This window comes from Helobdella robusta (genome assembly GCF_000326865.2).
Source record: "Helobdella robusta unplaced genomic scaffold HELROscaffold_16, whole genome shotgun sequence".
Classification (NCBI taxonomy): Eukaryota; Metazoa; Annelida; class Clitellata; order Rhynchobdellida; family Glossiphoniidae; genus Helobdella; species Helobdella robusta.
The window spans coordinates 2,385,267-2,410,832 of NW_008703893.1; the positions used below are offsets into that span (position 1 = coordinate 2,385,267).

The 25,566-nt window shown below is 34.0% G+C and overlaps 3 protein-coding genes across 3 annotated transcripts; 2 read left to right on the forward strand and 1 right to left on the reverse strand.

Annotated features, from left to right (window-relative positions):
• Positions 1-5,688: 5,688 nt before the first annotated feature.
• Positions 5,689-7,508, forward strand: HELRODRAFT_169784 (hypothetical protein; the record flags this gene model as incomplete). The annotated part of the gene is made up of 4 exons (XM_009015602.1): positions 5,689-5,767; positions 5,874-6,361; positions 6,617-7,268; positions 7,357-7,508. 4 exons carry the CDS (start codon positions 5,689-5,691, stop codon positions 7,506-7,508), a joined length of 1,371 nt encoding a protein of 456 aa, XP_009013850.1.
• A 3,004-nt stretch (positions 7,509-10,512) lies between these two features.
• Positions 10,513-12,886, reverse strand: HELRODRAFT_185420 (hypothetical protein). Its single transcript, XM_009015603.1, has 7 exons — positions 12,853-12,886; positions 12,212-12,303; positions 11,975-12,077; positions 11,590-11,745; positions 11,336-11,411; positions 10,654-11,170; positions 10,513-10,602 (listed from the first exon to the last, which is right to left on the reverse strand). Exons 1-6 carry the CDS (start codon positions 12,865-12,867, stop codon positions 11,157-11,159), a joined length of 456 nt encoding a protein of 151 aa, XP_009013851.1. The 5' UTR covers positions 12,868-12,886; the 3' UTR covers positions 10,513-10,602; positions 10,654-11,156.
• A 417-nt stretch (positions 12,887-13,303) lies between these two features.
• Positions 13,304-24,108, forward strand: HELRODRAFT_169786 (hypothetical protein; the record flags this gene model as incomplete). Its single annotated transcript, XM_009015604.1, has 26 exons — positions 13,304-13,380; positions 13,598-14,006; positions 14,198-14,325; positions 14,538-14,627; positions 14,937-14,991; positions 15,251-15,352; positions 15,423-15,563; positions 15,617-15,723; positions 16,458-16,566; positions 16,907-16,972; positions 17,465-17,599; positions 17,746-17,878; positions 18,016-18,295; positions 18,778-18,852; positions 18,988-19,082; positions 19,298-19,679; positions 19,938-20,166; positions 20,449-20,502; positions 20,701-20,842; positions 22,019-22,141; positions 22,280-22,424; positions 22,631-22,778; positions 23,267-23,430; positions 23,622-23,748; positions 23,831-23,928; positions 24,078-24,108. 26 exons carry the CDS (start codon positions 13,304-13,306, stop codon positions 24,106-24,108), a joined length of 3,645 nt encoding a protein of 1,214 aa, XP_009013852.1.
• Positions 24,109-25,566: the final 1,458 nt, after the last annotated feature.

Here is a 25,566-nt window from a genome sequence, read left to right on the forward strand (position 1 = left end):
TCATTATTTTTCGTTAAAAACTAATTTTTTTTTATCAATATTTAATGAAAAAATTGTTAAAAAGTTTTTAAAAATATGTTTAGGAGTAAAATCCACATAAAACTTGACAACACGAAATGCGTGGACAACTGCTTCTCTTCCAGTGAAACGGCATCTGAATTTATCGCCCAGTCTATGCGAAAAGGATGGAAGCCCATCGTTCCCATCTACTCCGTTTCTTGTAAGTATCTTTCAAATTATTCTATTACAAAACTTTAATATGTATTCACCAACTATAGTTTAGAATTGAAACAATACACACGCGATTTTAAATGAACGACATTTCCTTACAGCCCATCGCGACGGGGGTGGCGAAACAAGCCAGCAACCAATCACCTTCATTATTTTGATCGTCTGCTCGGTGGCACTGATTACTGTTCTTGGTTTCGTGTTGTACAAATCACAGAAGAAAATTGCGAGAGGTTCCACTTGGTTCCCAGTAGGCTTCAAACGCTGCGTCCCCTCTCTCGAAATGGACTCTAAAAATATCAAGTAAATTTTATATTCTTCTAGTTTTTAAATAAAAATTTATTTTGTTATTTAAAAATTTTACGAGAATTTTAGCCCCAAACTACATTTGCTTTATTTTTTTATTTGGCAGTACAACTGGTGCGAACGGGGAAGGAACGCAGTCCGAATTGATGACTCCAGTAGCTGAGCAAACATGTGCTGTCGGCATAGCCAGGCATAACGAGGTTGCTTTCAAACAAACGTTGCATTCGTTTAAATCATCTCAATCTACAATAAATTTTAAAATCGACTTTCTTAAAGTAGATGCATTTTAATAGGCCAAACTTCATTTCAGACTGAAAACGTTCACCCCCAGCAACAAGTGAACGACAGCAAACGCAAGTGGTCGGAGAGGCACTTGATGGCAGCCGGCATAACGCAGAAGAACGCTATCTCAGTACCCACCCCACCCTCACAAGATGGCGACCAACTCGGCCTGCCATCGCCAATCAACGAAGACAACAAACTCTTCCTACCTGGCAGAAATTTGAACGCAGATGATTCAGTGGACGCCAGAGGGCCCGACGGTTACACGGCCCTCATGTTGGCATCTTCGGCCAAGTGCAAGAGGTCGGTGCCTGATTCGGATAGCACAGGCTCGACCGATCTGGATGACGATGGGGCTGCCATGATATTCAGCCTCATCAACCAAGGAGCTGCTGTCAATGCCACCACCCATAGAACTGGTTGGGATTCCCTCATTGATTTATTTTTAATCGATGTTTCGGCGTTAATTTTTTTCAATGTTATCGCATTTATTTTATTTTTAACCTATTTTGAAATTTCAAACCAAATATTATTTATTTTAAATTCCAATAGGGGAAACGCCTCTGCACTTAGCAGCTCGGCACTCGAAAACAGAGGCAGCAAAAAATTTATTGGAAGCCGGTGGCGATCCGAACGCCCAGGATTGCAACGGAAGGACTCCGCTGCATTCGTCGGTGGCCGCCGACTCCAGAGGCGTTTTCAAAGTAAGCGTGCATGCATGAATGAACAACATTTTATTTGCAATTTAACAGCTTATAAACAGTGTGCAGACGTGTAAACAGCCTTTCAATTAAAATTTAAGTAATAACGTAACGATAAATCGGGATATGTTTTTCACAGGTGTTGTTGCGTCACAGGGCTACGAAAATCAACGCCCAGACAGCAGACGGCACGACACCACTGATGTTGGCGGTCAAGTTGTGTCTGGAGGATGTTGTAGAGGAACTGATCGAGGCCGATGCAGACATCAACGTCGCTGACAATAATGGTTATTTCAATTTTCAATGTATTGACAATTATAAATGTACCCTCCATGCTATTGTTAGTATTAAAAATGACGCTTCAAATATTGACAGTCATTCGACAAGACGTTTAATATCAATTAATTATCCACCTAACAATCCTTGCAACGATTGATCAACAGGCAAGACGGCGCTGCACTGGGCGGCTTCAGTGAACAACCACAAAGCGGTTCAAATCCTCTTAGAGAAGGGAGCAAACAAGGACGCACAGGATCTCCAGGACGAAACTCCCTTCTTTGCAGCGTGCAGGGAGGGCAGTGTGGAGACTGTGAAACTGCTACTCAAGTATAAAGTGGCAATCGACATAACGGATCACTTGGATCAGCTGCCTCAAACCATGGCCAGGAAAGGAATGTTTCACGAGATCGTTCGACTCATTGATGAGCATCTGAAGCGAGAACAGGAAGAGCAACCGATGCTCTTGCAGTCGTCAACGTCATCCATGACACCTCTGCTCAAGTCAATCAACGCCGAAAGGAGGCCCAACAACGAGTCGGATGCACCCAGTTCAAAAGTTCGCTCAATTTCTGCAAAGTTTAAATTAAAAAAATGTTTGCGTTGGTTGACTTTTCACAAGAATTAAATTAAAAATTTAATCGCATTAAACAGAAAAAGAGTTCGAAGAAAAAGTCAGTGGATCAAGTCGATACACACGAGTCTCAATCCCTGCTGATGTTGAACGCCCGAGATTTGAACGAGCGAAACTTCAACCGACAGAAGTCGATGATGACCTGTGAAATGCTGCCTCCTCCCTACGAATCGGCATGCTACAACCTGCCTGCTGACGCCTGGCACCAGGACCCCAACCTACATTACTGGCATGACGCAAGTGATAATGTCTTCTACCCCAGCCAGCACCAACACCACCATCATACGGATTCTTTGCACAAGAATGACAATTTTATCAATGAGAAGAAGATGGTGTACATTGGCAAATCAAATGGCACTCCATTCTTGCCATCGCCACCCCTCCTAGGCCCTAACATGGGTTTCACTTACTCGAGTTGCTATGGGCCCGGTATGAATTCTGTCCTGGTGAATCCAAGCGTTGCAGATTGCAACTCTGCTACTATAAAACAGAGCAAAAATAAAAAAAAATCAACAACAACATCTAATATACACAGGCAAGCAATGGCCCAACAACAACAACAACAACAACAACAGCAGCAGCAACAACAACAAGCTCAACTAACAACACAACAACAACTAAACACAACGACGTACGGCGGATTCATCAGCAACATCAACAGCAACCAACAACAACTGACACATTTAAGCGTACCAGTAGCTGACGTAAATTACAACAACGTGAATGTACAACAGCACCGACAACAACAAATGATGGAATCTTACTGGAACCCACAAGTCAACCACACCCATCATAACTTGTACCCTACACCCTCGCCAGATTCCACGGGCCAGTGGTCGAACTCTTCCCCCCTTTCTGGACAATAGCCCACAAAAACGTCATACACATATGCACACATACACAAAAACATACACACGGCATACATACATACATACATACATATAGACACACACATACATACATACGTATGTGTTGTAAATTTACATATGTTTATTATTTTATTTATTTAAAAAAATTTCAAATAACTGAAAAGTCAAAGCCATTAATTGTTGAATGAAATTTTTTCCTCCATTAACTGAAAATAACATAATTGATTGTGTTTCTTTTGAAAACTGTCAAATACTTCATCATTTAAAAATTTGAAAAGTAAATATACAACAAAAACATACAACGCGATGTTTGTATGGATGTATGCAAGTTGTATGTATGTATGTATGTATGTATGTTTGTTTGTTTGTATTTATATTTGTATGTGTGTGTATAAATGTAAGCAGATATGTGTGAGTAACAACAATAACAAATAATAATCCCAATAACAATAATAACAAAAATCAACTTAAAAACAGATTACCGAAATAAGTGTTTTCAGTAAAAGACAAAAATGAACATAAGAGTAGCTGAAAACTTCATTTTCTACATTACAAAGTTGAGATTCAATGAAACATTGATCAAATTGAACTAGAAAAAAATCAAAGCTGAAAATACAATTATATTTTCTTATATTAGTTACATTAATACATAGCTACTATCGGAAAGAATCAACAAAAATATTCTAAGATATTTCTTAAATAACTGATCGGTTTTATTTTCAAAAAAATTGACACGTGAATTTAGTTTAGGACTGATCAAGTTGATTTACATTAACCTGACCCTCGTTTCTTATATCACTTATTCTATTAATATTCTTTATTTGCGTGAACTTTATGGGGGTCTTCTAGTTTGTATTTGGATTATTGCATTGAGTTGTTTCTGTTGAGGCCTAGGAACTTGTGTTGGCACTTTTTATACTTCCTATCATGTTACGTTATCACGCTGATGTGATGTTCTAATAGTCCAAACATTGCATGTGATTCTGAAAAGTTTAATTTTTTGACATGTTTTATAAAACCGCAAGCATCAAACCAATAAAATCTTAAGCCCTCTAGTTGAAAGATTTTAAAAGTCTTACATTTTAAATTTTACATTTTAAAAGTTGTCATCGTCGTCATCATCGTCCTCGCCAGCTAGCCAAACAGACGAAGCATGGAGGAAGCAATGTATACAACCATGCTGTCATGGCGTACAAGCTACATTTATTGATGAACAGACATTTGTATATGTATGTGTATCCGTTTGCATTTGTCTGTATGTGTGTACTTGTATGTGTGTATGTGGCTGTGAACACATGAGTTGCATCTTTAATGAAGAATTCTCTCCTTTCTTCCACTCTTTCATTTAATTCCTCTAACTATTTATTCATCAACCTATTAAGCTATCTATAGTTTTGTTCAGAACATCGAAAAACCGCTAGTAACTTATTAAATAACCTACTGAAGAAATTTTAATGAAACTTTCAAAAATTCATCAAAACTAGAATTTCATACGCTGGTGATTTTGCGTTTCGGATTGGATTGAAAGTGCTCGTGATGAAACCGTCGGTCATGTTTTTCATTGCATTGATTCTTTCATTCCAAGTCATACACCAGTGACCACATTCAATCAAACAAACGCGTAGAAAGAAAATGATGCAGGCACATAAACAACTGAATGCCTTTCTAGATACGTGTATTCAATATACATACGTTCGTACAGATACATAGGCATACATAGGCATGCGCAGATACTGGTGTGTATGTATGTATGTATGTATGTATGTATGTATGTATGTATGTATGTATGTATGTATGTATGTATGTAGGTATGTATGTATGTATGTATGTATGTAGGTATGTATGTATGTATGTATGTATGTAGGCATGTATGTATGTATGTCTGTATGTATGTATGTATGTATGTATGTATGCATGCATGCACAAAATAAAGATGCACCAGGCAACCAAATGTATTGACAAACAAGCCGTAGAATTGCTTGTTTAGCCCAGAGGAGCGCTAACGATGTTATTAAATACCATTAAACGCGTACGTTTTTGTTTTTGTAGCGTGTACACAGACGTACACGCAAATACACGCTGGCATGCATGAATGTTTTCTAAGATAACAATAGATTAATATAGCATTTTGTCTTTGGACGCTTGTGTGTAGAAGCATTAACATTAATTTGGCTGGTATCTGTTAATGGGAGAATGAAATCCATAAAATGGTCGTTTCGTTAAGTTTTTCTTGCCGAGGATTTATAAATTTTTAGAAAAACCAAATCGAAAATTTGAAGGTCTGAATAATTAGTTAACTTCACGCAAACAGTTTCTAGGAATTATCATTTAAGATATCGCAAATAGCAACTAAAGATCATCAAAAACATTTTTCACCACCAAACTTCATCCAATGGAAAGCACCTCCAGTCCCCATCACAATGGCGGCCAAACGGAAACGGCCCAACACCCTCCCCCTCAACAAATGCTCGGTTAGAAAATTGAAACATCTCAAAAACTAGAGTAGTATTGTTAGGTTTTTGCTTAAATATTTTTGAAATGAGTGAACACCTGAGTGCCGGATTATTTGATTTGCAGGCCACATGGTACCCGTGGTTCACGATGCTCTCACATTTGACGACAGACAGACGCAAAGAATGAAAGAGATGGAGAAATTTGTGAACGATGAAGCGAAACGTCGCAAGAGGGAGTGGGAGAAGGACGTGGAGCGTATGCGGGAAGAATTCCTACATCTCCAACCGAGTGATGAGACAAAAAGTGACTCTGGGGGCAATTCTTGCACCAACTCGCCCTCTCACTACCAACTAACGCAGATACAAAAACACTCCAGACATTCATCAGGAGAGCAACAAGCGAACGGTGGCATCACATCCACCCCGTCGAATACATCTCTCACTAAGGTTGGTTTCATTCGAAAAGATGACGACCTGATCGCGAAACGAAGAGGAAGTACGGATGTCTTAGACAGCAAGAAAATGAAAACGCTGTTCATGGAGTATCCTGGGTCCGGTTTGAGGTACAAGTTGAGGTTCGATGTCTCAGATTTTGAACCTGAGAATGTTCATGTAAGTTTCTTAAATGTTAATTTGAGAATAACCAATCTGTTTAAAATTTATTTCTCTAGATGAATGTTGCCGCTACTCGCTATTGAACCTAATCATTTATAGATTGATGGTTCGAAAATATTTACACTACAATACAACACTGTATTTACACTACAATATTTAGGTTTAGAATCAAAATTTTTGTTAACGAAATCCAAACAAAATTGTTGAAACAATTTTATTGCAAATAAACTCCAAACACAATTATCAAACCAGGTGACAGCTGACAACAGCAGAATCACCGTGAAGGCAACCAAGCAAGTCAAATGCAACGAAACAGGAGATCCCGTCGAAAAAGAATTTGAACGAAAAATAGAAAAACCAGCCGGAGTAGATCACACGAAATTGAAATCCTGCCTGACAACGGATGGCATCTTAATCATCGAAGCCCCACTGCCACCAAAATCTTTGGGACTGCGCAAGACAACGAGCAACCACGCCAGCCCGTCACGCGCCCAACAATCAAACGCCACTCTGACAAACACGGCTGCTGTCTCCTCCAGTGTCTCCATTCGTTCTGGCTCTCCACCGGCAACTCCAACCAACTGCTCCAGCCCTTTCAAACGCGAGAAACGAGGTCAGGTTTACTTCCACAACGACGAAGATTCGGCGAGCGGCGGAAGAAGAAAGATGACTCTGGTCCTTGATATCGGGCTGGCGTTTGGAGCTAAGGAAATCACAATTCTCATCATCAAAGACAATCGCATAAGGGTAAAAGCCAGACACGAGGAGAGAACTCCAGAGAAACTTGTGAAAAATAAATTCACGAAAGAATTTGAGCTGTCCGAACGTATTGAAACATACTCTCTTCGCGCCGGACTCACTACTGATGGAAAGCTTATCGTCAAAGCTCTCGGAAAAGGGCATTGTGAGTGCTTGAAGAACTTTAAAATTTTCAAATTCAATAAAAGTTTGAGTCTTTTAAGACTTAAATAACACTTGCATCCACCTAACAGGCGATGGTTTGAACAAAGTTTCGGCCGGAGAGTTAGTGGCAGAAGAGATAAATTGTTTGATGGACAACAACGCATGCAACGTTCTCGACCTTTCATCCTTTCCTCCCACCACCCCACAACTCATCGCCAGCTCATACAACGGAAGCGTCTGATGCAATTTTCCGAAACTGAAAGTGAAACTGAAAGTGTAAAAGACAAATATGCTTGACAGTTTGTTTTAAACATTTTCATAGTCATCTCTTTCAATATTATTTTACATTGAATATTCACGATCTGCCAGTGATTTTCAGTTTACATTTTAGACAACCAACGCAATAATAACATCAATTCTCAAAAATTTTTCAATCATTGTACGTTTTTATGCTAGCACATCTGTTTCATTTTAATTTTCATCAATTATTTTTCAATTTTTGTCATTGAATTTTAAAACTTTAAATTTTCAAAGATTGATTTTTCACAGCTGTGGAAGCTATTGTTCCACCCCAATCTATGTATCAATCACCATAATTCATCAGTGATAGCACTAGTCCTGTGTTTCTTGCTTCGTGTAGTTGTTTCAACATTAAATTTAGAATTTTGCTCAATAAAATATAAGCTTATATTTAACATAGCGATTTTAATTGACCCAGGTATATGAAAAAAAATTGCTGTAATATTATTTATCTACTGTTTGTTTAATTTACCAAAAATAAAAACGAAAAAATTAATGTATTAAGTGATTTTTTTTTAAATTTATTAGTACAGTTAGCTATAACGTAATGTCAGTTGTACTACTAGCTTTTGCTAATGAATCTTGATAAACACACACACAACACACACACGCACACACGCACATATATATATATATAGTTTTATCTCTTTAACAGTTTAGTGTAATAGTATATGTACTTATATGATTGTATGTATATATATGAATAACAGTTTATATATATATATATATATAAGTATATGAATAAGAATATATATACATATAACAGTTTTTAAGGTTATTATGTATTTTGTTCTGTAAGATTTTATTTGCTTTTTACACGTGTTAATTGCTGTTTATTAATTTTAATTGATTTTTCTTCATTCATTCGTTTATTCATTCATTTACTCACTCATTCTTTCAATCAATGCTAATTCTTTCCGACTTTTTTTTTGAACGAACATTTTCTGTTAGTATTATCATTTATTTGTTTACGTTAATGTGCCTGAACCTTGACAATAATATTTCTTTTATACAATTTTTAAAATCGAAAAAATTTCATATATTTGTATATATTGATTTATGGACACTTATTTCTACGTTTTTCGCTTGTTAAACCGGAAATATACACACGCACACACACATACACACAAGAAGGAAACAGACACACCTTCAAGTACACACACACACACACACACACACACACACACACACACACACACACACACACACACACACAAGCACACAAATTCATTTTTCGTATGTAATAACAACCCGCGATTTTTTATTTAAATAGAAACCAAGAATACTCTAGAAGATGAGATTACCTACAATCTAGTTAATCTAGTTTTTATGCAACGCATCTTTCCCAACCTTTATCTCGCTTTATTGTACATATGCCACTAAATTCCTTTATTCCTTTTAAAATCCATGAACCCTGTGATTTTTTTCGAAAATTTTTTCTTCGTATATAGTAGTACTTAAATAATTTTTAAGATTATTCTTCCAAACACATTCTTTATACACCGATTCGCAATCACATATGTTCATTTTTTTTATCTTTTCATAAATTTTTTGTAATTATTTCTCTAGATTTTATTATTCGGAGAAAAATATTTTTTAATATTTGCTGAAAATTTTGGGTTTTTATTTATAAGCAGTCAAAAAACTGGACCGAATAAACACATCATACATAGCCAGAAACCTCTCTAGTATTCGAACTCGATCAGCGAAATTCAAGACGAAGTCCTTTACTGCCACACCACTCCATATCACATGATTCATGTGGAAATAAAATTCTGTCAACAAAGTCGGAGTATCTATGAAGCCGAACCAAGAAAACTAGAAACACTCTTTCTTCAAAATAACGATCATCTCAAATTTAATAAACTAATTTCAAATTTTCCAAAATGAATGAATGAAAATTTATAAAAGGTGATCTAGAATTATGAAACTCTCGTCAATAAGCCCGCTTTCATTGGGCAATAAGTTACAACAAAAACGAATAAAAAAAACAAATTAACGACCGTTTCATATGATTATTTTTAAAACTTCTCGAAACCCTATCTTCATTTATTATTATTTTGCTATTTTTATAAATTATTATTATTATTAAAGTTATTATTATTACTGTTATTATTATTATTTTGCTGAAGTTCTATATGACGCATACGACATTTTAGATCTCATGACATCAAATCATCTATTACTCAAAAAAAAAATTTTTTAAATCAATAAATAGAATTAATAATAATAATAATAAAATAATAATAAAAATGATATAAACTCTAATGAACATACAACGAAAAAAATAAAGATGAATGAATGAATGAATGGATGGAAAATTTTGATAAATGAAAAATAAGTAATATGCATGTCTGTCTGTCTGTCTGTTTGTCTGTATGTATGTATGGATGAATGTATGCATGTATGAATGAATGAATGTATGTATGAATGTATGTATGTATGCGTGTGTGTATGTATCTAAAATTAATTTAAACAATGGCCATTGCTGTTACTATTATCATCATCGCCATCATCATCATCATCGTCATCTACAACTACTATTATTAGTAATATTAACATAGTATAATAAATTATAGTAGTATTAATGGTATTAATACGTTGCATATTAACACAATAGTAGTAGTAGTAATAGTAGTAGTAGTATAGGCAGCAGCAGTATTAGTAGTAGTTAGTAGGATAAGTAGTAGTTGTAGTAGAAGTGGTACAAGAAGATTGTATTCTAATTCTACCTTAATATTAATTACATAAGTTCGTTTAGAATGCTTTAAGTGTTATTATTACCACGGAATAAGCCTAAGTAACAATCAATCAATCAATCATTCAATCATTCATTTATTAATTAATTAATTCATTCATTTATTAATTCATTCGTTTATTCATTCATCACCTCACAGCAACAATAACAATGATAATAACTGTTATTTTTGTTATTGTTCACTGTGCTACACAATATCATAATATCGTATGAATAATGTTGGCATGGCTGTCAATTGTTTAATTTCAAGGGAGATATCAATCAAATCAATCAATCAATCAATCAATCAATCAATCAATCAATCAATCAATCAATCAATCAATCAATCAATCAATCAATCAATCAATAAATCAATCAATCAATCAATCAATCAATCAATCAATCAATCAATCAATCAATCAATCAATCAATCAATCAATCAATCAACCAACCAACCAACCAACCAATCAACCAACCAACCAACCAATCAAAAGCTAGACGATTAAATACTTGCATGACATAAATAAACAAACACACACGAACACACAAACATGCACACACATATACACACAAACAAACAAACACAAACACATAGAAACAGAATCAGGAAGATTTAATAAAACAAAAACAGACTATCAAAAAATTTGTATTTAATAAGAAATTGTAAATGTAGAGATATTAAATTAAACAAACGTGATATTATTATTTGCATATATATATATATATATATATATATATATATATATATATATATATATATATATATATATATATATGACAATACAAAAATGTTATTGTTGAAAATGTCTGTCCAAGCACAAGCTATCCATCTAACCTATTATTGTCTACCTTCTAGACTGAATCATCTGAGATTGAAAAAAAATGGTGAAATATACCTTCATCGTCATCAATATCAGAATCATCGACGTCATCATCATCATCATCATCGCCATCATCGCCATCATCACACTCGCCATCACCATTGATATAATCCCCATCATCATCATCATCATCATCGTCGCGAGACTAACCGTGATACCACCATCTTGTTTTTTTGGGATTGTCACTGCAGGTTTTTACATAAAATGTATTGTCCAGGGGTCTCTTCTTTGGAGTTTCAGGAATGTGTTACAGTGAACATTAGATGATTACAATGCCAACATATCTCATTCAGCAAGCCAATCAACGAGGTACAATCAATCAATCAATCAATCAACCAACCAACCAGCCAGCCAATTAACCAACCGACCAGCCAACCGATCAAAACTGACGATTTTAGTACTACCTTAACTTTGCAGCTGCTTAGCATACTGACGACACTGAGGCAGACAGCCTGAACAGAGAGAGCAGGTGACCAGTCATCAGTTAGGATGGACAAGCAGATGTGTCCGTTGCTGTAGATGTGTGGGTGGATTGGTACGTTGGGGCCGATGAATACAACCTTTTATAATTTGTTTGTATTTCAGCTATTAATACACACACACACACGCACACACACAAAAATATACATCGTCACACACTATTACAAACACATTAACATAAAAACATTTTAAAATGTAAATTAAAAGGTTGGATATATAAAAAATACAATAATATACACACATACACAATACACATACAAAGTACAAACAAAAAATACACTAAAATATGCAAAAAAAACAGTACATCACCTCCGGGGACTCGAATGGATACCTCGGGCCAAACTTGAATTGTAGTTGAAATGTTTCACCATCATATAATGTACCAGCTGCTCCACACAAATCAACTATCCACCTAAATTATGGTCATAATATAAATATAATTATTCATTTATATTTTTATTTATATTATTTTTATAATTATCAATATTTCTTGATGAAAATAAACGAATGTTCCTATTTGATGAATTTATTTTCTTAAAAACTAACTCTGCCAGATTTTCCGTCACTTTATCAGGGTTGATGCTTATGCCCTCTGGTGGATCACGGATGAGGGCCTGCAGTTCCCTCTGGAGACGTTTCTAAGTATGAAAATGTTTGAAAGTTTGACAATTACAAATTGAAAAAATGTTTGGAATGTTTTTAATTTAAACATTTCAAATAAAAAACAAAAGTGAGAAAACGTAAATGTCGAACAAAAAGGAAAAATGTTCATTTATTTTTATTTCATATATAAATTTTAATAGCTGTAGTCGTAGTGTTATTAATCTTTTTTCTTTAATGTTAATCAATGAGATTTTCACAAATATTTTGATTTTCAAGTAGAGTTAATTTTTTAAATTAGAAACAGAATAAAGATGGAAAATAATCGATATGAATTCATTCCATTTATTAATTAATTTTTATTTATCTGGTAATTTAGTTGGATTTCCCATCTTCAGACATTTGGTTTGGCAGATTTGTGATTTTGAAAATAGGTATGAAGCTAGAAGATCATACAGCCTATTATAGTTGCTTTGAAATTATAAAAAATAATTCACAAACTTTCATAGTTACCAATGATTATAAAACATGAATAAAAAATGAATAAAACAATAAAATAATGAGAAATAAAATTGAAAACAAATTACTTCCATCGACGCCATTTTTTTTACTTGTTTATTTATTCAGCTGAACAATTTGGTAGTCATTTAAAAAGCGATGTGCTAATTGTCTTTTATAAAACCAATTAAAACTTTGTCATTTTAACCAAAATAGTACTAATATTAAAAAAAAGTTAAATAATAAATAATTATTTTAATTATTTCACGCTAATTAACTGCAAAATTTGTTATATTTCTTCACGAAAAGAAAACTTCTAACACTACATAAAATGCAATGTTTCTATAACAACGAGCACCTGTCAACTATTTAAATGGCATGAATAAATTCATTTTATATGAATAAAATAACAATAAAACGAATGTTTTATTTATTTTTTAGAAATTAGCATTTAAAATAATACAATTTTTATAATTTAGCATCCGATTTTATTAAGAAAAGATCATATTAATAAGTAATATAACACTGCGAACAGTCAGTATGTTTGATTTTGATGATTCCATGCTTAGTAATAATTTGGAAGGTAGAGATTATAGTACAAGAAACTCAACACAGAGGTGAATTATTTAAAAAATTGTGAATTAGATCATACAAAAAATGAATTAGTGTATGAATTGATGGATGAATGAATGTATGAATAAGAAAATAAAATTTAAGTAACTAGATTCTAAATATAATATGTTGTTGTTGGTATAGGAAACAGTATTATAAACAAACGTTAAGAGATAAAATAAAATCATTGAAATATAAATTTATATAAAAATTGTTTATAAGGAAACCAGTGCAAAAAGGAAAGCCACAACCACTGACAATATTCAATGAAACAGATTTAGGTAAACAAACAAAAGCAAGTAAGAAACCACAGGGGACTGAACAAAAGTCACACAGACACGAAAAAACGCCACACGACGACCGCCTCGCCTTTACTACTGGCCGCCACAACGACAACCACCACGCAAGAAACAACAACAGCAGCAGATCTAATGAAAAACACAACGTCAAATTCAAAAACACAAATAATAATAATAAAAATAAATATTATAGTAAAAATAATAATTATAATAGTAATAATAATAATAAAAAGAAAGATTGGATTAATAATTGGAATGCTGCAGATGTGGGAAACAGTTACGTTGATAAGAGAGAGCTTGTCACCCATGTTAATCAGACCAATGATTTAGCTGTTGGCTTTGAGAAAATTTTTCATTCTATTTTTATCAAAATGTTTTTACTGAAATTGTGTTTAATATATAGTATAAAAATATTGAAAATTTATAAATATCATCAATCAGTTAAAGCTAACACTCACAAGTTTGCGTCTGACGATCGAAAAACGTTTGTTTTCTAAGTTTTATTTTACCAAATATTGATCAGGACATGTCTGATGATTTGAAAAACTTATGCAAGAAGTATCGAACGATGGAGGATTGGATGAGGATTCACTCGTTAAGTTATTTGAAACTCGACATGAAACACCTGCTATCTCTGGCCAAATTCAAAAGGTCCAATGGAAAAATTTCGTGATTTTTTTTAAAAATCGCCAAAACCGTTCGTTGCCAATTTCTTACAACACCACAGTTACACATGGCATTCATAAATTTAGAAACAGCTAAAAACTACAAAAACAAACACACAAAACAAACACAAGCCAATTCGGCAAACTCCACACCGATCGATCTCACGAGAACATATTCCTATAACTTCATGCATTCAGACCGAAAATGAGTAAGACAACCGGAAAGTTACAGCAATGCATGGAGTTTCAGCGGTCTGATGTGGATAGCTTCCACAGCCGACTTCAAGCGTATGTCTGCTGAATGTGGTCTCAAAGTAAAAGTAGCAGTAGCAGTAGTAACAGAAGCAGCAGTAAAAAAGAAAAAGTAGTAGTTGTAGTAGAAGCAGCAACAGCAGTAGCAGCAGTAGTAGTGATAGTAGCAGAACCAGCAGCAGTAGTAGCAGTAGTAGTGATAGAGGAACGTATTCAGCAGTAGTGGTCTTAGAGAAGTAAAAGCAGTAATAGTGAGTAGCAGTCTTCAAAATAGTAATGGCAATAGTATTTGCTTTCTATTTTAGTCTATTCCATCTTATTATTATTATTTTTATTTTATTTTAGGGCAATTGAAGAATACTCGGTGAAAATTAAAGAATACTTCAAAGGAACAAAAAGAGTGAAAAATTATTATTATTATTAATAATAATAACATTATTATTATTAGTAGTAGTAGCTGTAGTTGTAGTAGTAGTAGTAGTAGTAGTAGTAGTAGTAGTAGTAGTAGTAGTAGTAGTAGTAATAGTAGCAACAACAGTAGCAGTAGTAGTATCATTGATACAATTAGAATTAGCACTATTACTATTATTATTATCATTATTAATTATTATTATTATTAATTATAGTTGAAATAATATAATAAAAATCACCTCAAAAAGTATTTTGGCGATGTGAGAGGTGACAGAGTAGCAGTCGTGCTTGACTGCTCTGAAGATAATTTCGTGCACAACAGGCGAATGTTGTACATCAGTGCCTTGAAAGTTAGTAATTCAGTACAAAAATCACTTATGTTAGTATTATTATTATTATTATTATTATTATTATTATTAGCGGATTATTTGTATAGCGCCTTTTCTTACTGCTTCTTCTTTTCCGACTGCTACTACCGCGACTGCTACAACAACTGCTGCTTGTGCTGCTACAGTTGCTACTTATAAAGCTACTTCTATTGCTACTGATACTACTGCTAAAGTTAGTTGTCATACTATATTCTGATAGTCCTTTATTTAAAAATTTTGTCTCAGCAACTAGTGCAAGAGCAGTTATCAAATAGGAGGAGTTTATTCTTGGCGGCTTACAACAGCAGATATTATAAGTTGTGGAGTTCTCCGGAGTTTATAAGCCAAACAAAGTGAAATTTGATTTTATTTTAGTTTAAAATTGCACTTGATTAATGTTTCCAATTGAGTAATTGATTGATTGATTAATTAACTGAGTGAATGAATGAGTGAATGATTGAATGAACAGCATTTAAAATCATTTTTATGAAAATCGTTTTAAATATAATATTAATACTACGACTACCACTTCTACTGCTATTACTACTACTAATACGAATAATAATAAAAATGAATGAATGGATGGATGGATGGATGGAAGGATTGAAGAAGCAAAACAGTGGTTGGATGAGTTAAAGGCAGGTGATGGTAATGATCTGATGATGGCGATGAAGAAGACGATGATGACAGTTTTGAGTAATGAAAAAGATGACGACGACGATGATGAGGTTGCTTGTGTGGATACTATATGCGTGATTCTTGGATCTAAGTAAGTACTACTACTACTACTACTACTACTACTACTACTACTACTACTACTACTACTACTACTACTATTGCTACTACTACTACTACTACTACTACTACTACTACTACTACTACTACTACTACTACTACTACTACTACTACTACTACTACTATTGTTGCTACTACTACTACTGCTACTAATATATTCCTACCAATAATAATAATAATAATTGTCATTATAACAACCATAATAAAAATAGTAATAAAATATAAGATATATATATATTTATTTATTATTAAATATATTTATATAAATAAATATGTATATGTTACACTTAAGGCCTGAATGCGGCTTGCAGATGATATGTGACTATGTTGAAAGGAGGCTGCTATCCTTGAATGTGTGTGTGCATTTTGTATCTTTTGAATGCTACGACGAAGCTACTAATGTTAGTATCTTTGTATTTGTGTTTGTGTGTGTGTTTGTGTGTGTGAACGTGTGTGTGTGTTTGTATATGTGTGGAAGTATGCGTCCGCTTTGTATCGTTCGATTGTATGACTGCGCGTGTTTGTACGTGTGTGCGTGTGTATTTATGAGTGTATTTGTATTTTTTGTGCTGGCACTTTATTTGTGAAATTTTCCACTGAGATGACGTCATAAGCATTGTGATGACGACATGATGACGACCAGAAAAACATCGGAATGACGATGATTACGTCACATAATGATATCAATGATATTATAAAATGATTGTAATGACGTCACTTCACATCCAATTTGAAATAAAGGAGTTAATGAGAAGATTTGCCAGCGATACGGGCGGTGTCTACCATTGCTTCAATAAGAGATTCGAAGTGAGTAAGACGATGACGATGATGTTGGAAAATAATGATGATGATGTAGTTAATTAATTAATTAAATTAATTTAATCTAATTAATTGATTTAAGTGATGGCGCTATAAAATTATGGTTAATTGATGTTTTCAAATGATGATAGTGATGTTATTAATTGATAGTTATTTGATATCATAAGATGATGATAGTAATGTCCAAAGGTGATGATGATGATGTCATAAAATAATAGTAATGATGTCCTAAGATGATGATGATGATGATGATGGTCATGATGATTGTGACGTCATGCATGACTTCGAAGGTCTAAATTGAATGAATCTTGACTTTCATTCTTTGAGGCGGTCAGCCTCCAGCTCAAACTTTTCGTGCTATCAATATTATCATAATTAATAATTTATTATTTTGCTATTATTATTATTAGTATTATTATTATTATTTTGATTATTTATAATTATTTTATTACTTTTTTAATTTTTCTTTCCCACAACAAGCAGAAGTTGAATTACACGAGCTCAGAGCTGGAATTGCTACTTAAGGAGGTAAAGAAATGCCAGCAGGTCCTCCTCTCCATATACAACATCAGGACCGGAATGCTTGGAACTGCCATCGTTAAAATCATTGAGGAGGTTATGATGATGATGGCTAGGATGATGATGATGATGATGATGATGACGATGATGGTTGTGGTGATGGTGGTGATGCTGTTGGTGGTGAAGATGATGAAAATGATCAAAAGCTGTTTAAAAATATATGACGCAAATCAACCACTCAGATCAGCCAAGAATTGAGTCAATATCCTTTCAACCAATCACTGCCTTCAAACCATTTCCAGCCCCTCCAACTCGAGCCAATCACATTCAAGCAAGACACCTCACATGATTGGCTGTTGAGAAATGGGTTAAAAGGTTCCTATTTTTTGAATACAAATAAAAAATATAGAGTAAAAGGCTAAAATCATTTTGTATTATTTCAAATAATTTTTGTTTTATGATTCTACCGTATGAAAATCATAAAAATAATCCCAAACATTTTTTACCCTCAGCCAAAAACCTTGACATTTACCAAGTCTTATCTCGCAATGCCTTCTCCTACCGTCAGCAGTTTGTGCACGTGACGGGGAAAACCGTACAATCATTGGTCAACGAACGGGCGATGGTACAATTTCATTGGTCGGACGGATCGATAAAAAATGTTCACGTGAACTTTCTTGAACTTCAAAAGTATCAAGGTCAACTCGGAGAGATGGTCGGATTGCTGGAAAAGAGGGTCGAGTGGCTGGAGAAAGGAAGTAGAAGATTGTTCGGTAGTGTTACTGAAGAAAAGTTTGTTTGGACGATGGTGGTGGTTGGTGGCTGGCGGTGGTGTGTGGTTGTTGTTGTGTGGTTGTTGAACGTGTGGTGATGTTATCGCTGATAGGCTTTGCCAACTTTACTCAACACAATTTTTTAAACTTGCTAACAACAAGCCGGTCAAACTTGAAGACACAATTAAATGAGGCTATCTGATTTAGTTTTTTGACATTTTAACCTACTTAAATTTTTCAAAAAACAGTGTTGTGTTGTTATTGGATATGTGCGTCGACAACAAACGCCACCTACTCAACATTCAGCAGTCGTTGAGGATGCTACTCGAGCAGCAAATTCACAACAAAAAATTGTTCAACATCGTTGCGTATGTAATTTTTGTGGTAATTGTAGTAGTAGTAGTAGTGATATTATTATTATTATAATTATTATTATTATTATTATTGTTAGTAGTAGTAGTAATAGTAGTTCTTTTTTATCATCCCCATCATCGTCATCAGATGTTCTTTGGAAATTAAAATGTGGAGGAAAACATTGGTTGAACCAAATGGCGATCAGCTGCAATTAGCCTGGAAGTCTGCAAAATTCATTCTTGAATTTTTAAACTTTTATTTTTCTCAAAATTCAATTTAAACTAAATTATAATTAAATTAATTTATAATAGTATAATTAGACATAATTAGATTACTTATAATATTTCCCCAACACAGATGGATACAATCGTTGAAGTGCTCGGGCAGTCGCAACACATTGAGCGGTGTAATGATGGTCATCGAGAATGATGAGATGACCAAGTTCCCTCTAGGTTTCTCATTTCTGAAATTATTTTTTATTTAATAAGTTTTATTTTGATCTATTTTAATATATAATCTTGTTTATGTTTAATAGGTATAATTTGAAAACTATGTATTTTTGTTGAATGTATGTAGGAGACCGTTGGTACTGTTAATTTGGTCTACTTTCTGTGTTTAATGATTGAAATTTTTTTGAAAATTAGTTATTCGCTTGTTATTTTTTCAGGTTTATATCTGATGACCACGGGTGCCCCAGACCAATCACGTGATTTGGTGACGTCATACTTGGAAGAGCACTGTCTGGATGGTGACGTAAAACTTCACGTCATCTACACTTCCGTCGATGATTACGAACCCGCCATCAAACGACTTGACCTTTCACCTTACCCGAATACGGGGGGCTACAGGGCAATCACAAACGGCACCCCTATTTTAAATGACGTCATGATCTTTGACCCTAATTCACCCCTAGTGCCGCCAGCTAACTTAACCGACTTTTATGACAACTTACGATTTACGGATCAACTAAACCAAATAGCATTCAATAAACATGCCAACCTGATTGCTGATCAAGAAACTGGGTCAGAGCGACCCAGATATATGTCAAGGTCATCTATCGTTAATTATTTAAAAGAACTGGCCCACTGTACTGGAGGAAGATTTCATTGGGTTGATGGACTGAGTTAGTTGATTGATTGATGTAAGGATTGGTTGGTTGATTGATTGATCGATTGATTGGTTGGTTGGTTGATGGAAGGATTGGTTGGTTGACAGAATGAATGATATATAGATACTTTATTTGTACGAACACACATTGATTCAATAACTATTTTAAAATTTATCGTCGAATATTAAAAATATCTCAGGAACGTATCATATATCAATCCAAGCATTGCACCATTAGACACATTATTTACAATCATAATAGTCGTAATATTAACTCTACAACTCAAACAAAACTCCAACCAATCAGACATCATAGAGAGCGATGACGTCACGCTCTTGAGGGACGAAATGGAAAAGGCGAAAGAACATTCTAGAAAGTGCACGCAGCTTGTTGAAGCCGTCAGATCAAAAAATCGTCTGTTGCATGAAGTCGGAGAACCGCGTTTTCGAATTTCAACTCCTCAACAAATTCATCATTAATTTTTTATTGAATTTTCTCAACTTCAGCTGACGATGAATTGACATTTTAATACTTCATTAATATTTAATAATTAATATACTATTGTGGTTTTAATTTGTCAGTCCGAAAAAATATTTTTTTTCTGTTTGAAGGCATAAATAAATGAGTTTTATTCCCCATAGGACCAAAAAGAATTCAGGTCAACTCTGTCATCACATCAATCAAGAATGGACCAACCAATCAAATTGCAGGAAAATAGATCACTCCTCTCACTAAAGCAAACTATTTTATCGGCGGCCAGACAGGTTTTGTTTAAATTTTTTTTAAATATTTGAAAAATGAGTAAAATAATAAATTATTATCTTTCTCTCTCTCTTTCTCTCTCCTCTCTCTCTCTTTCTCTCTATCTATCTATTTTTCTCTCTCTCTCTCTCAATACATGTATATCAATTTGTGATACTAAAATATCAACTTTCTTCTGATTAATATTTTTTTCCTTCAAGAACCATATAAACGAAAAAGAGAAAATCAAAAGAAGGGTCACAAAGAACTTGGCCTATATGGGCGGGTCAAAGTTCAGGCCCTCGAGTGCCCCTCAAGAAAGTTATGGTCGAGTCAGGGGTGAGAATAACCCGTCGGATTATGGTTTGTTGAAATGTGTGTGTGTGTGTATGTATGTATGTGTGTGTGTGTGTGTGTGTGTGTGTGTGTGTGTGTGTGTGTGTGTGTGTGTGTATGTGTGTTTGTATCTAGGTGCGGTTATCTTAAAACGTCGTTACGTTACATGTTTGATGTATGCTTTTTGAAATTTTCATAGATGACGTCAGGCATGACGTAGGTAGGATTTTTAGAAGAAAGATTACTTCCCAGATGGCGTTTGCAGGCATTGAAGAGACTAACCTGTCGACCAAAGATGTGGGAAATACATTTTTATTTTTGAATTTATTTATTCCACGATGATGCAATGTGTGTGTGTGTGTGTGTGTGTGTGTGTGTGTGTGTGTGATGCGTTAGTTCACACGTTATGCATCTACGTGCATTGCGTGTTTGTTGTTGATACTATGGAGGAATATTCAAAGAAATTGTAAAAAAAATAACTTAATATTCATTATTATGACCTAATATTTTAAATTATGAAATGATATCCATAATTATAGAATGATATTCATAATTATTGAATAATATTCGCATCAATTTCTTAAATTATTTCCTCCTAAGTGGTTACTCTGCTATACCAACCCGAAGCTAAAATCACAAATTAATAAAATAACCCTCGGTTCTGTATGCCATCATAGGAGGACTAAGATACTGAATGACGGAACGAAGTGAGTGAATGAATGAATGAATGAATGAATGAATAAATGAATGAATGGATGGATGGATGGATGAATGAATGAATGAATGAATGAATGAATGAATGAATGAATGAATGAATGAATGAATGAATGAATGAATGAATGAATGAATGAATGAATGAATGAATGAATGAATGAATGAATGAATGAATGAATTTTTTTAGATTTTATTATAAAGTTAAAAAAAAATTGTGACTTGCGTCATGTAATGTAACGTGTTAATGATATTCATGAAAAATTGATGTGACAACAACATCAGCAACAATAACATTAATAGCTAAACACTAACAACGTCAACAACTACATACATCTCTGTCAAAACATTTCAATTATTCATCTACACCGCAAAGAACTTGCCCAAATCATCCGATCGTCAAACAGTATATAGATAAACAAAAGCTAAACATTAACGACAACAACAACAACGACAACAATGACATCATCAACAACAACAACAACAACAAAGATGAGAAAGACACAAACGTATATAGACACATATTACTGAAAAACGATCAATTGATTATCATTGAAAACGAAGTTAAAGTATTGATAAAGAAATATTTACTAAGACTGAAATGGCTCTACACAGGTTTGTTACTACCGTTTCTCTCTCTCTCTCTTTCTTTCTCTCTTTTTCTGTTTTTTCTCTCTCTTTTTCGTCAATTATATCATCTTCGTTATCATCATCGTCATCTTTGTTGACGTCATCATCATACCCCAAATGAAGGAAGCCGGAGATATTTCGGTCAAATTTTAGAAGATAGTTGCATCATCATCATCGACACTTCCGGTTCGATGGTTGACCACGTGACTGAAGTTAAAAGTGCACTGAAGCTGCTACTGGACGAGCAGATCGCCCACGTCTGCAAGCTGTCAGTGGTGACCTCCCTAGCTTCTCATCTATGCATTTTAGTTATTTATGAAAGTCGATAGATATCATTGTAATAATTTTTCCTATTTAAAATCAGGAATACATTAATTTTGACTTTTTGACTCATTCATTCGTTCATTCATTTATCCATCTTTTCATCAATCCGTTCATTCATTCATTCACTCATTCATTCTTCCACTCTTTCAGTTTCAACATCCTAACCTTTTCAAACGAAGTTCGTGCCTGGAAGTTGCGAATGACTGGAGTGAACGAGGAGACGTTGAGGCAAGCGAGGGAGTGGGTTGATGAGAACCTCAATGCTCACGGAAACACGTGCACTCTCCATGCACTGCAGGTCATTTTGGGTAGAATTTCGTAAATTTTGGGTAGAATTTCGTAAATTTTGGGTAGAATTTTGTAAATTTTGGGTAGAATTTCGTAAATTTTGGGTAGAATTTCGTAAATTTTGGGTAGAATTTCGTAAATTTTGGGTAGAATTTCGTAAATTTTGGGTAGAATTTCGTAAATTTTGGGTAGAATTTCGTAAATTTTGAGTAGAGTTTCGTAAATTTTGGGTAGAATTTCGTAAATTTTGGGTAGAATTTCGTAAATTTTGAGTAGAGTTTCGTAAATTTTGGGTAGAATTTCGTAAATTTTGGGTAGAATTTCATATATTTCAAGTCGAATATTTTATTCATAGGGTGAGGTTTCATATAGTTTGAGGGGATTTTATATACTTTCGGTAAATTTTAACTTAATCTGCTGATGAATTTGAATAAAGAATAAACTTTTAAATATTTAAATTTAAAATAAACAAAAAAGAACCCCGTCCAATCAACGCAGATTGCATTTAAAATGTCGGAAGCCAGCTCCATCTACTTGCTGACCGACGGGCGCCCAGACACAACCATGTCGCTGATTGGTCAGGAGGTAGGTCAGATGAATATTAATAAGGGCAGTAATAACCGGGTCAAGGTCAACACTATATCTTTCAACTGCAATGATGAGTAAGTGTGGTTTAAAACTTACGCACATGCACACACACACAGAAATATATAAACACACACCAACTTACAACTTATATAAACTAATTTTGACGCAAAATGTACATGTTGCAAACAAGCCCACATGCATACTTACATACATCTGCGTAGACAAACAAAAACTCTTTCACACACATACTCACACGTTCACACAGACAAGCCAATTCATTTTTAAAAAAACTGGCACACGAGAATGGTGGTAGGTACATGCGACTCAGCCCTGGTCGTAATGTTTCATTGTTGTTGGACACCATGGTAACTCGGGGCTTTTCAGATTATCAGGTTTGCAGTGAATTTTTTTCATCCATTTTCCTCACTATCACTCCCTCCATCCATCATCTTCCATCATTCCTTTTCCCGACAGCTGTCAACATTGGGCGCAGAGGAGGGAGATGACGTGGAGGAAGTGTGCAAGGAAGTCAGCAAGCTCTCCACGATTCTCAACGACATCCACAACTACAAGTTAGCTCAAAACCTACATTATTTTATATCAATATTATGAATTATTTTTAGAATTAGTTACAAATATAATACACGTAATAATAATTATAAATTATAATAATTATAGTTATAATAATAATAATTATTATTATTATTATTATTCGTCGCAGGCAGTTAAATAATGAATGGAACATGACGTAGGCTTGACACGCGATGGCGTAATAATGGGAAAAACCCGAATAGTCCTACAATCGTAAACAGTGACGTCATCGTCATTATCGTCGTCGTCATCATTCTCTCTCTGTGTATGATCCTATTAGATATTATTTTCATTCGGGACGTGTTTATTTATTCAAGCTAATTTATTCTTTCAAACTTGTCTTTGAGTGAAAAGATTTTTCTCCGGTTATAAAAAAAAATGCGTTTCATACTATTCTTATGAGGTCTCTTTATTATAAAATCTCTCTTTTTCTCTTTCTTTCTCTTTCTATCTTTCTCTCTCTTTTTCTCCCTTTCTCTCTCTCTCTCTCTCTCTCTCTCTCTCTCTCTGTCTCTCTCTCTCTCTCTTTCTATCTTTCTTCTCAAAGATCTTCCTTTCCTCTTTTTCTTCGTTTATAATTTTCTGATTGTATCTCTCTTTCAATTTCATTAATCCTTTTTGTTTCTCTTCCCATAGTTTGTCTGTCTGTCTCTTTCTCTCTCTCTCTCTCTCTCTTTCTTTCTCTCTCTTTCTCTCTCTTGGTTTATCTCTAATAGAAGTAAATGAATGAATGAATGGATGATGAATGAACGAACGATTGAATGAATGAACGAATGTATAAATGAATGAACGAACCAGCAAAAGAACGAATGAAAAATGAACGAACGAATGAACGACAGAACCCGGGATGAACAGTAGGAAGTTTCACTATATTGCACAAACATCGTCATGAGAAAATTTACAGGAAATAATTTCTAAAAAATAATTATAACAATTTTAATAAGGGAAATAGCAACGACAAAAAAAACAACAACAACAATAATAATAATAAAAAAAATTATAATTATTATTGTTTTTAATTATGGCAAATATATTATAAGTATAATATTATTCTACATTCATTTGAAACGCTAGTTATTTATATAGAAGCATGGATATCGCGATATTACAACAGGCAAGACTATTGATAATAAGTATATATATGTATATATATATATATATATATATATACGTGTGTGTGTTTGTGTGTTTGTGTGTGTTTGTAAGTGGCGATAATGTAACTAATTAAGGGTGAGCCATTCTACAGAATGTAGTAGGAAATTTTCGATATATTTGTTCATTTGTTTGTTTGTTCGTTCGTTTGTTTGTTCGTTCGTATGTTTGTCAGTTTGTTTGTGTAACGACGACAACAACAACAGCAGTAACGAACAATAATAACAAATGTAAAAAACACAAATAACCACAACCTCTAAAAAAATGACAAGACTTATATATGATATCATGATACTCAAGTACATTACATTAACAAGAGCTAAATGCATAGAAGGAAACTAAAATTAAGCGCACGCAGAACACGCACACACACACACACACACACACACACACACACACACACATATATATATACATATATATATATATATATATATATATAAACAGTATCTCGTATAATGCATGTT

Excerpts from the sequence above, each read along its gene's own strand:
- HELRODRAFT_185420 (XM_009015603.1), bottom strand. Across the intron at positions 12,078-12,211 it reads GTGACGGAAAATCTGGCAGA|GTGGATAGTTGATTTGTGTG; the intron begins GTTAGTTTTTAA and ends ACCATAATTTAG. Across the intron at positions 11,746-11,974 it reads ATCCATTCGAGTCCCCGGAG|GTTGTATTCATCGGCCCCAA; the intron begins GTGATGTACTGT and ends AAATTATAAAAG.